We start from the raw sequence: 15,279 nt of genomic DNA, 5'->3' as shown, positions 1-15,279 counted from the left end.
AGAGGGAGGTAGGGAGGGAGAGAGAGAGAGATACATTTGCAAATGCTTGACACAGTGTTGACAAAACGAGTCATGTGACGGCCGTGAAGATGGCGCAGCTTATGGTATATTGCAGTTTGCTGGGGGTTTCTTGCACCACTACAACGGCTCGGACCGGTGAACAATATCACGACTACTAATTACCGACTCCCGGTTCAGCCCCATTCAACCGGGAGCTAGTAGCTACATCACGGCGCGGCAGGCAGGCAGCTCCTCGACTGAAGCGGATCCACCGGGATTGATGGCAGTATAGTGCCATATAGGCTTAATGACCAAATTAAATAAATAAACCTCGAGGGGGGGGGGAGAACAACTATTCTAGTTCGAGAATCCTCCTGTCAAAATGCGACTACTGCTTTAACAACGTTTGAGGCGCTCTCACCGTGTGTGTGTGTTTGGTAGGTGGACACGGAGGAGACTGCATCGACCCCTTCACCAAACCGGAGGATAATACAGACAGACTCCGCTCGGATGCGGTCCGATGTCTAAAAAGGAGCCAGGATCATTTTGTCGCCTCTCATCCTTTTCAGCAGCAGCATCTCATCACGATATCGACATAATGTGGCTTCTTGGTCTACCGGAGGAGAAATAACCAAATATGTGGATGTCTACAGAAGAGGAGAAGATCGGAGTTGGTGAGTCAAGCCCTATGTATCCATTAATTGTTCATTTCTAACGGTTGTGGCATCTCTATTTCATTGACTTTTATCTTTCAACGCTGCGTTTCTTTTTTTTCTTTTTTTTTTAGAAACACCCAATTTTGTTGATCGACATTGCGCATAGGCCACCCAAACACATTTTTCTGTCCATTATGCCCACATTACACCCAATGAAAACACACACTTAGAATGGCTGATGTGAGCCTACGCGGCCAGTGACTGCATAGGAAGGGGGAATTGCGTGGGATGATACAACCCATAATAACCTTTATCATCATCACCGCTGTCTGCTGCCTATGTAACTGCAGCCACTGCTTCATCATCATCACCAGGCTCATGATATATAGTCGAGTTTGGATGTTGTAAAATGCGTCAATGTAGCGTAACGTTTTAAAGCTGTTCCACCGTTGAAGAGGAGGCATATCAGTGGGGGGGGGGGGGGGGGGGGGGGGGAACGGCGATTCGTGCTGTAACCACGAGGGGGCATCGAGACTGCGTTCCCTCCAACAGGTGTAGATTGGAGAGACTGGAGCCTACCTGTGGAAACTACACAGACCTACTACTGCTACCGCACCGAGACGGGGTCCACAGACTGCTGTTTACTGCTGTAAACATTTCCTCTCATTGGCCATTGTGCACTTTTACGCCGAAAGTCCATTTGACCCAGAGAGAGAGAGAGAGAGAGGGGGGGGGGGGGGGGGGGGGGGGGGGGCGTGGAGAACCGTAGATCCTGTGCTGCATGGTTCAAATTTCACAGCAAATTACCCTGTAATATGATACATATCTGGATATTACATTGATACTATAGGAAGTGAAATAACCATAAAGTGCTATAAAGCCACTACTGAACACCACAGATACAGAATTTAAGTCCCTATAGGAATAACAGGAATACTATAGTGTTTTATTTTATTATTAGAGCCAATAGAGGAATGAGTCATGGCCAGATGCTTGTGACCTGCAGGGTTACTCACGCTGGCTAGCACATCATGACCCCCCCCCATACACACACATACACACACACACACACACACTGCCACCGCAGAGAGAGAAACACACACACACACACACACACACACTGCCACAGCAGAGAGAGAAACACACACACACACACACACACACACACACACACACTTTCATTGCATTACATTACATCAAATTCTCTCATAAGGGCTGCACTATAGGCTGAGAACCATAACCACCATAATGTTTCCAGAGGGACGTATAGTGTCTGTGTTACTCAGCAGTGGCTGTCCAGTGATCTTATCGTGCTTATTCAACCTCCTGAGGCATCACTGTCATATCCCCCATAGGCTGTAATTTAGTATTAGGCTACTATATAAATAAATGGTAGTTTTGCTAGGTTATGTGTATTGTATCCTTGAATTGAGTATAGAATGATTATAGTTCTTTCTCGTAAGGGGAAAGCACAGATTGGGGGAAGACGAGAGAAAAGAGGCAGTCTACACAGTGAGGAAGAGCAACAGTGCGGCGCTGTCCGCGGTGCTGAAATGCGCAGAAGCACTACAGCAGTGTGATTCTCAACCTTTCATATTGAGGACCCTCATCATGATCAAAGAAGTGATTGTTCTACATTCTCTAATTGTGTTAAGTAAATTAAATAAAGGCGATGTTTCACAATTCATTAATTTGCTGGGAAGTGAACCTCCCTGGAACCCCCATCCCATCAAGGACCCCCTAGTGGCCCCCGAAACCCCATGTTGAGAACCACTGCACTACAGTATGCAGTCACGGTATATATATACCTGTCCTGTAGTGACAGGCCTGTGCTCAGACAACAACATGGATACTGACATAATGCTGCATCCAGTGTTTCTCAGTCTGCACTTCAGCTTCACTGTTTACATCATGCAGATTAGGCCTACTACTAGCTACAGTATAGCCTAGTTTATTATGGAGTCGCATTCATTTTGGGAGTGCCTATTTGCATGTTTTGCCATTGTCAAATAATATCTCATATTCAAAAAATATCTCAATATGAGCAGTAAAGCTAAGCTGTAGTCTGTCAGTAGCAAGGCCTTCTCTTCTGCTGCCATCTTCAGACTAAACAGGAAACATTTGAAGCTACTTCGTGAAACCTTAATGCCTTTTTTTTTTTTTTAGAATCACTTGCTGTTTATTCGTTTTTCTTGGTTTGTACTGGAAATGTGTTGATCAAATAAAATAAAAATAGCATGATGTTTTTTGACCAAATACCTCGATATCGACATTGCGACAATATTGTAGGGATGACTGTTGGTGCTTTCACTAAATATTTACACAATGAGATTTTTGGATGAATAATCATCAGTAATATGGATATAATGACTAACTGGGTAAAGGCAACTAATAGAACAACCGATTGAACAGTCTAAGTTCAGAAAATTACATCACTTTACTGTAATGCAGCCTTTAAAACCAGGAAAAGACAACACTTATGCCATAATATTACGATAACCGAAATCCCTTTGTAAACTGCTTGTGGGATACCAGCAGAGGCCTGGATTGCTTGCCTCCCGATGAAAAGGTTTCTCCCAGTTCAACAGGTATTTCTGTTCATTCTCAGCCTATTTGCAATGGAACCATACAGATTTCTCTCACATTAGCGGCACTATTGAGAAAATCGCTTTTACAGTAAGTTCATGCAAAGAACTCTCACTCTCTAAGGCATCTCTGTACCACAGTACTTGACCCCCCCCCGTGAGAGAGTGAGACCATTCAGCCCGGCTTTATCTGTGGCCACATGGCAGACACAAGCTACTGCAGCCGCACACACATGATAATCGAGCAAACTAGGACACCATTTATCTGAGATGGACACTTATGGGATCAAATGTATTCATGGCAGAACAAAAGTTAGAACTAATGTTCAATTGTGTGTAGGATTAGAGAGATTATTGTAGCCTAAAGTAGCATTTCTTCACGGTTTTAACCGTGATTTAACCCCTTGATCCCGTCCCTAGTGGAACGTTGTTGCGCTACAATTGGGTGAGCAGCACTTCCTGGATTCACCTCGGGGGTGGGATTACTTCTCTTGTGTTTGCAAGTTCATTATTAGTGCACTATTCTTCTATGTAGGCTACTCATGTACATTGAGGCTAGGGGGTGGGAATCACCAGATGCCCCACGATACGATATTATCACGATACTTAAGTCACCATATACTATTATTGTGATATTGCGATATGCTAGTATTGATAGTGATATATTGAGTATTGCGATATATTGTGATTTATTACCTTTTTCTCAATGGCAAATGATGTCCCCAAAGGAAAAAAACTTTGCCAACATTTGTTTTTATCTAATGAGATACAGTTTCCAGTCTGTTCATCTGACTTCAATCATTTTTATTGCAGCAAAATAGGATTGTCATGCAGGCAGACTGACCAACACTGTCATAAAAACCTGTCATAAATGTTGCATCACGCACTTGACAATTTGTATAATAAAATATCACGATACTTGGCATACGTGCGATACAATATATATTGCCACACAAAATATCGCGATACTATGCTGTATCAATCCCCCCCCCCCACCCACCCACCCCTAATTGGGGCAATGCCTGTATTGTTTTTGAGTGACATTTATGTCATATACATGGTCGTTAAGAAGAGGATACAAGTTAACCCATTGATACCTGATGCAGCATTTGTGTGTGTATCCCTTTAAGACTGCGAATCGCGTTAACGCGGTTCGCGGTCTTAAAGGGATACGCACACAAATGAGGGATATACACGCAAATGCTGCATCAGGTATCAATGGGTTAAGGTCATGCAGATGGGAGGCATGCTCAGGCCGCTGTGACGATGATTTAGAATTTGGATGTGGCAAAACGCTCCTGTATCTCTGTGGCAGGAATCCTTAGGTTAGCAATAAGCCATCAGCTCAGGGATGTGTCTGAGTGAGAGCGTGAGTGTGCGTTCAAGACAAGTTGTGCTGAGCAACATGACTCAGTGGGCGAAGCACAAAAAGTGTTGTGTAATTTGTAACTTTGCCATGCAAGGATCTGGGACAGGACAGCTGGAGCCAGGAACGCAGCACCTGCAGGGTCTTCATGCTCGCGTTGCATTACTGGGACGGCTGAAGGACATGTTCAGTCAGTAATTCAGCTCGCCCAGTCAGTCAGTCACCTGTCGTCCTGTACTGTACCAGTTGGGACCCTGGTTGGGACCAACGAAATGCAAGAGAAGGAAGTGAATTGTTGTTTTTGTGGTTTAGATGACCGCTGTGTCTTATGGCTACGTTCACATAGCAAACCTTAGTGCTCAATTCAGATTTTTTTTGCTCAGATCTGATTTTGTGTGTGACAGACTTTTTAAAAGTGGCCAATATCAGACACTCCAGTGTGAACAGGTCACGGCCCTAAAGTGACCCGCATGCGCAGAAGAAGAATAACGTCACAAGCAGCACACTGCTGTTCTACGTAAACCCCGGAAGAAGACAGCAGTATAAACATGCCGCTAGCTGACGGTGTTGTTGTTGTTTATGGGTTAATTTACAAGTTATTGTGCAGTGGAAGACAGGAGGAGGAGGAGGAGAAAGACAGACACAATTTTAATGATGGCTTTCTGTGGAGCAATAGCTGCTACTTCTGTACAGAGGAGTTTGTGGATGCAGAGTGGAAGCCAGGAGTGGTGGGACCGTGACGTGTATGCCTACACTGAAACAGAGTTCATCAAAAGTTTCAGGATATCAAGCGCTACTTTCAACTACCTCTGTCAGCGCCTCTCCACAAGACCGCCACGGCTAGACACTCACTACAGGCGACCTATTTGCTCTGGAATGACTGTCTGTTCACACCGAAGTCACGTTGCAAAAAATCAGATTTGAATTTTGAATCTGATTTTTTTCCACATTTGAAAGTAGCCCAGGTCGTATTTAAAAAAGTCACATTCCATGTAGTCTCGCTGGCCAGCCTCCCCTCCCTACCGAGAGAGGAGTCTGGCACCGCAGGTCTCCATAGTGGGATTGCGATGGGCGGCGCTTAGCGGCAGTGCCCTTGGAAAATAGTTTCCAACAATCCAATTTGCCGTTTTCAGCGTGTAGCAACGAGCTAGCGTGTAGGTTTCTGCCATTAGCTTGCTAGCTAGTTAGCGTTGTTGTTTTCACTGAGGCGGCAGGGCACTATTTACAGCGACACACAGGGAGGAGGGAGCGGAAGCCGCTCTGATTGACATGGTCGGATCCAATGACAGAGCTTGTAATAAGCCGGGAGTGGACATCCGGCAGCAACTGAAACAGTCGCTCCAATGGCGAGCAGCAGGGGAGGGCTTATCCCAGTTGCCTGTTTCCGCGGCACCAGACTCCTCTCACGGTAGGGAGACTGTGTGACTTGTACTGTTCACACAGTCATGGAAAAGACTGACCCGAGTCACTTAGGGGTAAAAAGATCAGATTCGGGCCACTTGTACCTGCTATGTGAACGTAACTTAGGCGTCTCCTTTCATCAAATGTTTTTGGGCACAGTGGCGCCTTCAGTATAGTGTTGTTTTGAAAAGACAACAGACAATCTGCTTCCTGTTCTGCTGGCAGCTTTTTGATGTCTGCTGCCCTTTACTCTGCAGAACGCTTCCCCTCTGTGGAGCCACAGAGAAGTGAGCCACACAGTACGTCTCTCTCAGCCATCCTGAAGGAAGTGAATTCCATGTTCACGTCTGCCTTCTGTTTCGTGCTTCAGTACATTACAATAATAATAAAACATTTTTCTAGACATGACAAGATGTAATGGTATTATCCAACACCCCTTTATTTTGGTATAGATCATCATTGGAAGCTGTATTCCGGTGAGTGGCTGTCATAGCTGTCAATCACCCCTTTTTATATTGTCAAGTAACAAATTAAAAACAAACTTATCAGAAAAATCTGCACTTTCCAGGGATTGTATTTGTGCTTGGAGAGCAGTGATGTTGTTTTGAACTGGTGAAATCCTAAGTCTCTGCCTGTGTGACTCGCTCTGTGCGCAGTCATCTTTTCCCACAGTTTCAATAGCAGAATGACATCATCACCGCCCCCGGAACCATCCCGAAAAAGAATTTCAACCGTCTTGAAGTCAGTGTAACCGTCTAAAATTCTAAATGTTATCCTTTTCCTTGTCATCTATAATGGTTATTTGCATATAAACACACCATTTGATTGGGTAATGATTGTACCTTTATTTAAATAGTGCTTTGATAAAAAAATAAAAAAAACTCATTTAGTAACTTGTGTTACTTGACAATATTACTGAAATCCTGTTGGTAATAAGTTATATTACTGAGTTACTGCTAAAAGTAATATATTGCCTGTAATATGTTACTTTTGTAATATGTTACCCCCAACACTGTTTGTTAGCGTTTGTTAGGTCCCTAATGGCAAAAGTGTGGCACAAGGTTAAAGATTTGGAACATGAGAAGTGGACTGTCTGCCAGAAGAGCATGTTGACACAACTAACTTAAAAGATGGATGAATTGGATTAGACAAAATGTGATTTTATGAGGAAAATATTGATTTTGGCTGTTTTGGGGTTTCACCAGATTTGAGTAGCCTTGGCTTTAATTCAGTGTAAAGATTATTGTGAAATCGAAAACACTTTAATCTAGTTTTGAAGCTCATACAAGCAGCTTTGTTATACTTTAGTTTTGTTATAAGTCCTGCAGTCCACAACGCTTCAGTTTTTGCTTAGATCATCTTAGAGCTGGATCATGTCAATGTAATCAGCCGATAGGAAGAAAATCCTTTTATATAAAAGGGAGGAAGTGGTCTTTGTCTGTCTGTCTGTTTACATTTTTGTCCCACTGATGATGTCACAATGTCTATGACATCATCGGTGATGTCATCAGTGACATCATTATTGACGAAATCCTCTGATGACATCACTGGTGATGTCGTAATCTGCATTGTGACATCATTAGTGATGTCATAGGCATTGTGACATCATCAGTGACAGTGATGTCATCAGTGATGCGAGGTTGAGCAATCGTGCGCTGCGCATGCGGCTGAGCTGCGTGCGGCGAGCCCACGCATCGGGCGAGCCTAGGGGTTCGGCCGCGATACCAGTTAAAAAGAGCGTCAAAGCCATGGTATGCACATGGTATTCAGCAGTGCCTGGCCTGTTTAAATACCCTGATGTATGCATTGCACTATGCACCCAAAGTTCTTCTCAGTTGGCTTCCATGTGGGTACGACAGGGTGTGTGACGTATGTGTGTGTCTAAGAATGGAGGGAGATGGAGAGCCATCTGCTGAGTCTACCTCTTCCCAGCTACCTGTACTCGGCTAATGCTAAACAGCTTAAAAGGAATAGAACATCCCATTGTTAGAAGCATGATTGGGGTATGGCACCAAGTCAAAAAATCCTCTCTGGGGGAAACTGCCTCTCTCTCTCTCTCTCTCTCTAGTCCAATATGGAGGAATGATCTTTCCCCCTGAGAGAGCTCTGATGTGGGCTTTAAATCTTGGGCTGGAAAGGGACTACAAAAAATAGAAGATTTATACAAGCCTGATAGTGAACAGCTGATGTCGTTGGAAGAAATACGAATATGAATATAACATACGCCGCAACCAGTTCCACAAATACTTACAATTGAGACACTTCATCAGAACACAGCAAAGTCAGTCACTATCTATCCCCACTGTGTCAACAATAGAAACGGTAATGGTGATGAACTGTTTAGGGAGGGGCATAATCTCTAGGATATATATAACCTTCTGGTAGGCGTCTAGGCGAGTCCTCAGAGTCATCCATAAGGAGACTGGAGGCATGGAGAGAGGACTTAGATGATGAAGACATCACCATAGAGGAGTGGGAGGAGGCATGTGACAAAGCACAATCTCAAACAATTAACTCTCGCCTTAAATTGCTGCAGTATAACTGGCTGATGTGAATCTATGTAACTGCAGAAAAGATCAATAAATACAACGGTGCCATTCCTGATGTATGTTTCAAGTGCGGGGAAGAAAAAGGTACGCTTTTCCACTGTCTTTGGCAGTGTAGCCAAATCAAAAACGTTTGGGACGCAGTCAGAGAGTGTATCCAGGACATATCCATACAAATACCTCCAGATCCAAAGCTTTTCATACTAGGATTATACCCAATTAGGTACAACATCAGAGGGAGACTAAAAAGGTTTTTAGACGTAGTGGTTTATATTTGGTCGATTGTATTGTAATTTGGTTTGTGTATGAATGTGCTCAATTGAAAATGTATAAAAATGAGCACTTGAACCTAGTAGAGGTTTTCAGGTATGCCCAAACCGCCGACTAAAGAAGTCACTCCAGGTCCGGGCCGGATCCGACATTTATTAGGTCTGTACGGGTCCAGGTCTCAGCTTTTTGATAATAGATGGGTCCAATCGGGTCTGGGCACAAATTTCCCAGCTCCATTAGGGTCCGGGTCCGTCATCTTGGACCTGTGAAGACCTCTAATTCAGTATGACGAAAAAATATGACAGATTTAATTTAAGATCTTTTTGGATGAATAATCTCTTTATGTTTTGGTTGGCTTGATCACGAAAATGGTAACATAATGTACATTTAGTTGCGCAAATATAGCCAAAAGCATTTCTTCTTGTAGTTGAACGCAGTGGCGTAGGCAGAAATTCAATTATAGGTGGGCCTGGATAAAATTGGTGGGGCACAGACAATCCATAACATCTAGGAATTTTGCGCGCTTCACGCGCAAAATTTCTGGATGTCATGAAGTCGTCATGCATTAGACTCGGGAGATGATGTGCCCTGTGTTTTTAAGCTACAAAACCATTAGCTAGCAAGGCAGCAGCAGGTTTGCCTCTAGAAAACAACCAATTTTTACGCATTTGGGCAGCGCTGCATTGTGGTAGATTTACGATGCAAACATCACACAGGAAATGAAATGTAATGTTGAATCACACAAATAAACAGAGTAGACAAAGACTGCAAACCACACATTGTCATAGGTGATTTATTAACAACAACAACAAACAACAACAACAGCAAAAAACAAAACAAAAAAAACAGCAAGTTGATTGGCTGGGCGAGGTCAAGAAGTGGGCGGGCCTGTGCCTACCCGGGGCCCGCCCATAGAAACGCCCCTGGTGGAACGGATATCGCAGAGAGTATTGCAGGCAGCTCGTACATGGTAAACGTGATTGGGGAGGAATTAAAATTGTCGTGTCGTATCACAGTTTGCTAATGTGATACAAGTGTGTCTGCTTGTGATGCGAGACAAAGCTCTCAACAGACGCGACACACGTGACACGACAACCTCTCTTTTGAGACTCGAGAGAGACGAGAGCGCTGAAGTGGAGCATCTGCCTGCAATCACCCACCTACTGTCACGTGGAGCCACAGAAACTACTGTCAGCCCAGTTTGTGTCAGACACAAGTTAGCGTTGGGCATCGTGGCCAATATATCCATATGATATCGATGTCGTGAGTGATATGAGACTATAGATGTCATCTTAGATTTTGAATATCATAATATATGGCATAAGTGTTGTCTTTTCCTGGTTTTAAAGGCTGCATTACCGTGAAGTGGTGTCATTTTCTTAACACTCCAGGCTGTTCTAGCTGTTCTATTCTATTCTTTACCCTATTCTATTCTTCACCACTCCTCATCCGCTATATAATAATTATAACAGCTAATATAAACCAAATTGAATGAAAACCAAGAGTCCAGGAAGTGTCTTATAAAAGTGTATTTAATAAAGCCATATTCGTAAATTGTTTTCGTTTTGCTAGTCTTTCGTCTGCGTTTCTTTAGTGCCGCTGTGTGAGATTGTTTTGAGTTTCTCTCCTGCCAAGAACCATTCTGTACCCGTATGAAGGACACAGACTGGTTCTGTACCCGTATGAAGGACACAGACTGGTTCTGTACCCGTATGAAGGACACAGACTGGTTCTGTACCCGTATGAAGGACACAGACTGGTTCTGTACCCGTATGAAGGACACAGACTGGTTCTGTATCCGTATGAAGGACACAGACTGGTTCTGTACCCGTATGAAGGACACAGACTGGTTCTGTACCCGTATGAAGGACACAGACTGGTTCTGTACCCGTATGAAGGACACAGACTGGTTCTGTACCCGTATGAAGGACACAGACTGGTTCTGTACCCGTATGAAGGACACAGACTGGTTCTGTACCCGTATGAAGGACACAGACTGGTTCTGTATCCGTATGAAGGACACAGACTGGTTCTGTACCCGTATGAAGGACACAGACTGGTTCTGTACCCGTATGAAGGACACAGACTGGTTGATTTTCAAAGCACCGCGAGGAGACCAAAACAATTGGACTCAGCGGCACTAAAGAAACGTAGACGAAACACTAGCAGCTTTATTAAATACACTTTTATATGACACTTCCTGGACTCTTGGCTTTCATTCAATTTGGTTTATATACTAGCTGTTATAATTATTATATAGCGGATGAGGAGTGGTGAAATTCCATTCTACAACAAATTTGGCTTCTTAAAAAAATGCTTTATTTTATAGGATGAATATGAAATAGCTGTTTACTTCTTTTTGCTTTTTGCTTGTTACATACATGTTGTGGGAATTTAAAAAAAAACTTCATTTCAAACATATTGAGCTTTACCAGTTACAATCGGCTAACTTGGTTCTGCTCCAATTTTGGTCTTGTTACAAACCCACTTAGTCAAAAATCTCATTGTTTAAATATTTTGTGAAAGCACCAGTAGTCATCCCTACAATATTGTCCCAATTTCAATATCGAGTTATTTGGTAAAAAATATTGTGATATTTAATTTTCTCCATATCACCCAGCCCTAACACAAATTGAGAAATAGAGAATGTTATATACTTGACATTTTTATTTGAACTGTTGACAATAATAACGGTCGATGTATTGTATAATAATGAATGCTCTGCTATGTTCATTCAATCTATAGCACTTAATTTAACTCTTTTTTAAATCCAAGAAATGATCTATCCATTTGCATAACCTTGTTTTTGTTCTTTATTCACTTGCTTATGTTGATCATTATTCTCGAAAGGCTCAAAATGTGTTGGTTCTGCATAGATTAACTCATTGCACAGAGTTGTGCATCGACAGTATTTCATGCTATGTCCATTTTCACATCGCTTTTTACGTGTGACTGAACTCCACAGCCGGTGCTGAGCACTTATCTATACTGTAAGAGCTGTGGGTGTTACACAATATTGATTATTGATCATAAGAATTTGTGTGGATTGTGGATCTAACTACACAGAGAGACAGTTTGGATGGAAATACTGTTGTTGAGCATAGTAGCCTACAGCAGATTAGCTTTTTGCCTATGTTTGCCTGTTCTTCTGCTTGTCCTGTAAGTCCTTCCATCATGTTCAACAAGGCAAAGATTAATGTTGTTGTGCGTGTTATCATACGGACATATGCAACGTATTGGGAACTCGAGGCAGAATGCGAGAGCGAGTGTTCAAACAGCTTGGAGGGGTTTTGTGAGGGAGGACTGTTATGATGATGCACCTGTCTCTCTGAAACATCTTGTTCTGACGTGATGTGGCCTCTCTGCCCAAGAGCTTCCTGATGGTGCGAGCGCCGGTTTTGCAATTCAAATGACTCAGAGGACATTGAGGAATCGGGGGCCCTCAAATAGAGAATATTTAGCCCCGGCTAGTGAAGGCCGGGCCTGCAGCAGGGCTCAAAAGGTGACAAAGGTGATGCTTTAACTCCACCCCCTCCCTCTAATATGCCCAAGTGATGCGCTTGATTTGAACCCTAGTGTCACGCAGCATCCATAAGCTGGCCGTTTCAAAAATGCCCAGATCCCTGCAGCAGTTACAGTGAAGAAAGCCCTCCAGTTTGTAGATGATCTGTTGCCATAGTTACCCTAGCAGAGGAACTGAGCACTCGTTTCCCTCAAACAGGCAATGGAGCCCCCCCCTCCTCTTCTCTTCCTCCCCCTCGCTGCTGGGTCCCCTGGCTAGTTCATCAGCAAGCATAATGATTCACACACCGAACTCTCCTCGAAGGGGCCGGAATTTGTAGGTTTTTCAAATCGTCAGTGGAGTCCCGTCATCGTCAAACACATTTTGTCTTTACCGAGGGCTTCTGTATGCATTATTACACGGCTGGCGAGTTGCGATGTCGCTCAAATGAACAGAGCATCTATCAGAGTTCTGCGGAGAGGCCATGTGATATAGTGAAGGTCCTCCCTGACGTCTGTCCCCCGAAGAAGAATGGCGTCCTTAAATCAGGTTTTGAGTCGCCCGATGTTTCCGCCTTACAGTCCAGGCCTCTCGTCTCACTTCGTGATGCTGCAAAAGCAGGCGGGAATGGAAGATTTATGCTAATGCCGACTTATGATAGAGAGAAGCATTTAGCCATAGCTACTTAGCGGTTTGTGTGTGGGGTCTATTTTTGGAGACAGTGCAATTAACTTAACATTGCACTAAAATCAGGACTGCTTAAGAATTAATTGCCTATTAAAATGACTACCCACTTCGGGGGTGGGAGCTTGTTTACGGTTGCAGGCTATAAGCAGTGGTTCCCGCGCGACGCTGTTTAGATGTATTTGCATTAAACAGCTTATTAAAAAACCTGCGATAACTGCCCCGCTACAACCCCCAAAACGCACGCTGCCTGTGTGTGGGAGAACGCGAGGATGTTGTTGCTGGGGATGCGCCTCCTCGCCTACAGGTCACAAGGATGAAACCAAAGGAGGGGTTGCTTAATATGGTTAGCCTGGATGTCATTTCTAATTTCAGGACTTACGTAAGACTACAGTAACTGTAAGCTCAAATCATGTTTTTATGAACTTGCTCTCTCATTGATTTCTGTCTTCTCTTTCTCTGTCCAGTGATCTGCAACTTCCGGTCGTCAGTATGTCAGGCTCTGGTCCTGGAGATTGGGGAGACGGTACAGATCCTGGAGAAGAGCGAAGGTAAAAGCAGACATGACTTCTGTGGTAACCGCAGACTCATTTAACATGTTTTGTTCTGTAGAAATAAGAGGTATAGATGTAGGTTAAAATGGACACGAGTGCAGCGTGGCGGTGGCTTTTCCTAAATCTAAAGAAACACTTCTGTATTTGAGCTGCTTGAAGTGCTGTGGCATAATGAGAGTCCCTGCATGAATCTTTGATGTTGTTCATCTTGATGTTCCTTTAGGTTGGTACAGAGGCTTTTCCACCAAGAAGCCTTCCATCAAGGTAATTATGCCAGCATGCACTATGCTACTTATCCTGCACACTCTACATGATGTGTTCAAACAGCAAGGCGAATCAAAATGCAACACTAGACAATATTTAATGCAAAATTCTAAAAGAACAATTGCATGGCTATGAGGGAGATGGAACTTATTATATTACTATGTAGGCATGAATAATTCTGTACATCACACATAATCCAATCCATCCAGCTCCAACTGCTTATCCGGGATCGGGTCGCGGAGGTAGCAGTTCCAGCAGGGGAACCCCAAACTTCCCTTTCCCTGTCTGGCCACATTAGCCAGCTCTGACTGGGGGATCCTGAGGCATTCCCAGGCCAGCGTGGAGATAGGTGGAGGTCTCCTCCCAGCCGGACATAGCTGGAAAACCTCCCTCCCTAAATCAATTCTTAGCCTGCTAATATTAATACGATTTTGTAATCATATAAATAAAACAAACAAACAAGTAAAATCGTGAATTGTCAAATCGATTGCACTGTGATGCAGAAATGTAAATTGACGTCTTTACTGCAAGCCTTTATAAACGACCACCAGCACCTGCTTCCTCTGAGACATGAGCAGTCACCAGCTGTTTCATTTCACCTGACGAGCTTCACCGGCAGAACATAGGATCACGCTATTCCCCCAGACCCCCCCCCCCCCCCCAGTTCTCCTCCCCCCAAACAGGCGCCCCGACCGACCAGAGGAGGCACTAGTGCAGCGACCAGGACACATACCCATAATCCGGCTTCCCACCCACAGACAACGGCCAATTGTGCCTGTAAGGACGCCCGACCGAGCCGGTGGTAACACGGGGGGGCTCGAACCTGCGACCCTCATCACGTTTCCTCAACATGTGTTGTGCCTAATATACTGGATGTATTTTGTCAGAAGAATTTACTTATTATGTGATTTTTTTAAAGCCCCGAGTTTTGCTATTGGAGAAACTGCGCCCTCTGGGTGCAATAGCATCGGTATCAATATCGCCGTTCAAAATAAAAAAAAACTGCGCCAGAAAGCTCTATGTACATGTTGTGACATCGGGTACTCACCACGTGATCAAATAATAATCCATAGTTACGTGAAACGTCATTTTCGTAGCAAATTTACACCGATTTACTTCCTTGTTTTCCTGAAGACAGCGCTTCTGCTGTACAGCGCATGCTGCCTCCAGGGCGCAGGCACAAAATGCTTAGTCCCAGGAGAGGCCTTTGGAGGGCGATGTGTGACCAATAGAGGCGACATTCTCCCTGTTACAAGTCACTGTACCATCTTCAATGACTAAAACGCTGTGATATTAAGGTGAAAAAGTTACTGATTGGTCTTTTGCTCACTAGAGCAGCAGCATCACAGACATAAACAAATACAGTCTAATGACACGTCTTCCAACGCTTCCATATGCTCTCGCATCGTGCGTGAACGCCACACGCACGAAGGAGCGCTTTGGAAAATGAG

General features: G+C 43.9%; 1 protein-coding gene across 1 annotated transcript in view; it reads left to right on the top strand.

The window, feature by feature from the left end:
- Nucleotides 1–637: 637 nt before the first annotated feature.
- dock3 (dedicator of cytokinesis 3) overlaps nucleotides 638–15,279 on the top strand; it is a gene marked incomplete at both ends in the record, with an annotated part of 74,523 nt that continues 59,881 nt past the window's right edge. Inside the window, 3 exons of the mRNA XM_083642376.1 lie at nucleotides 638–674; nucleotides 13,478–13,561; nucleotides 13,788–13,828. Of these exons, the coding sequence (XP_083498502.1) occupies nucleotides 638–674; nucleotides 13,478–13,561; nucleotides 13,788–13,828 (162 nt within the window). The remainder of the gene's footprint in view (nucleotides 675–13,477; nucleotides 13,562–13,787; nucleotides 13,829–15,279) is intronic.

This window comes from Poromitra crassiceps, assembly GCF_964638095.1.
Source record: "Poromitra crassiceps genome assembly, chromosome: 8".
Classification (NCBI taxonomy): Eukaryota; Metazoa; Chordata; class Actinopteri; order Beryciformes; family Melamphaidae; genus Poromitra; species Poromitra crassiceps.
This window is presented reverse-complemented; position numbering and strand designations above follow the sequence as displayed.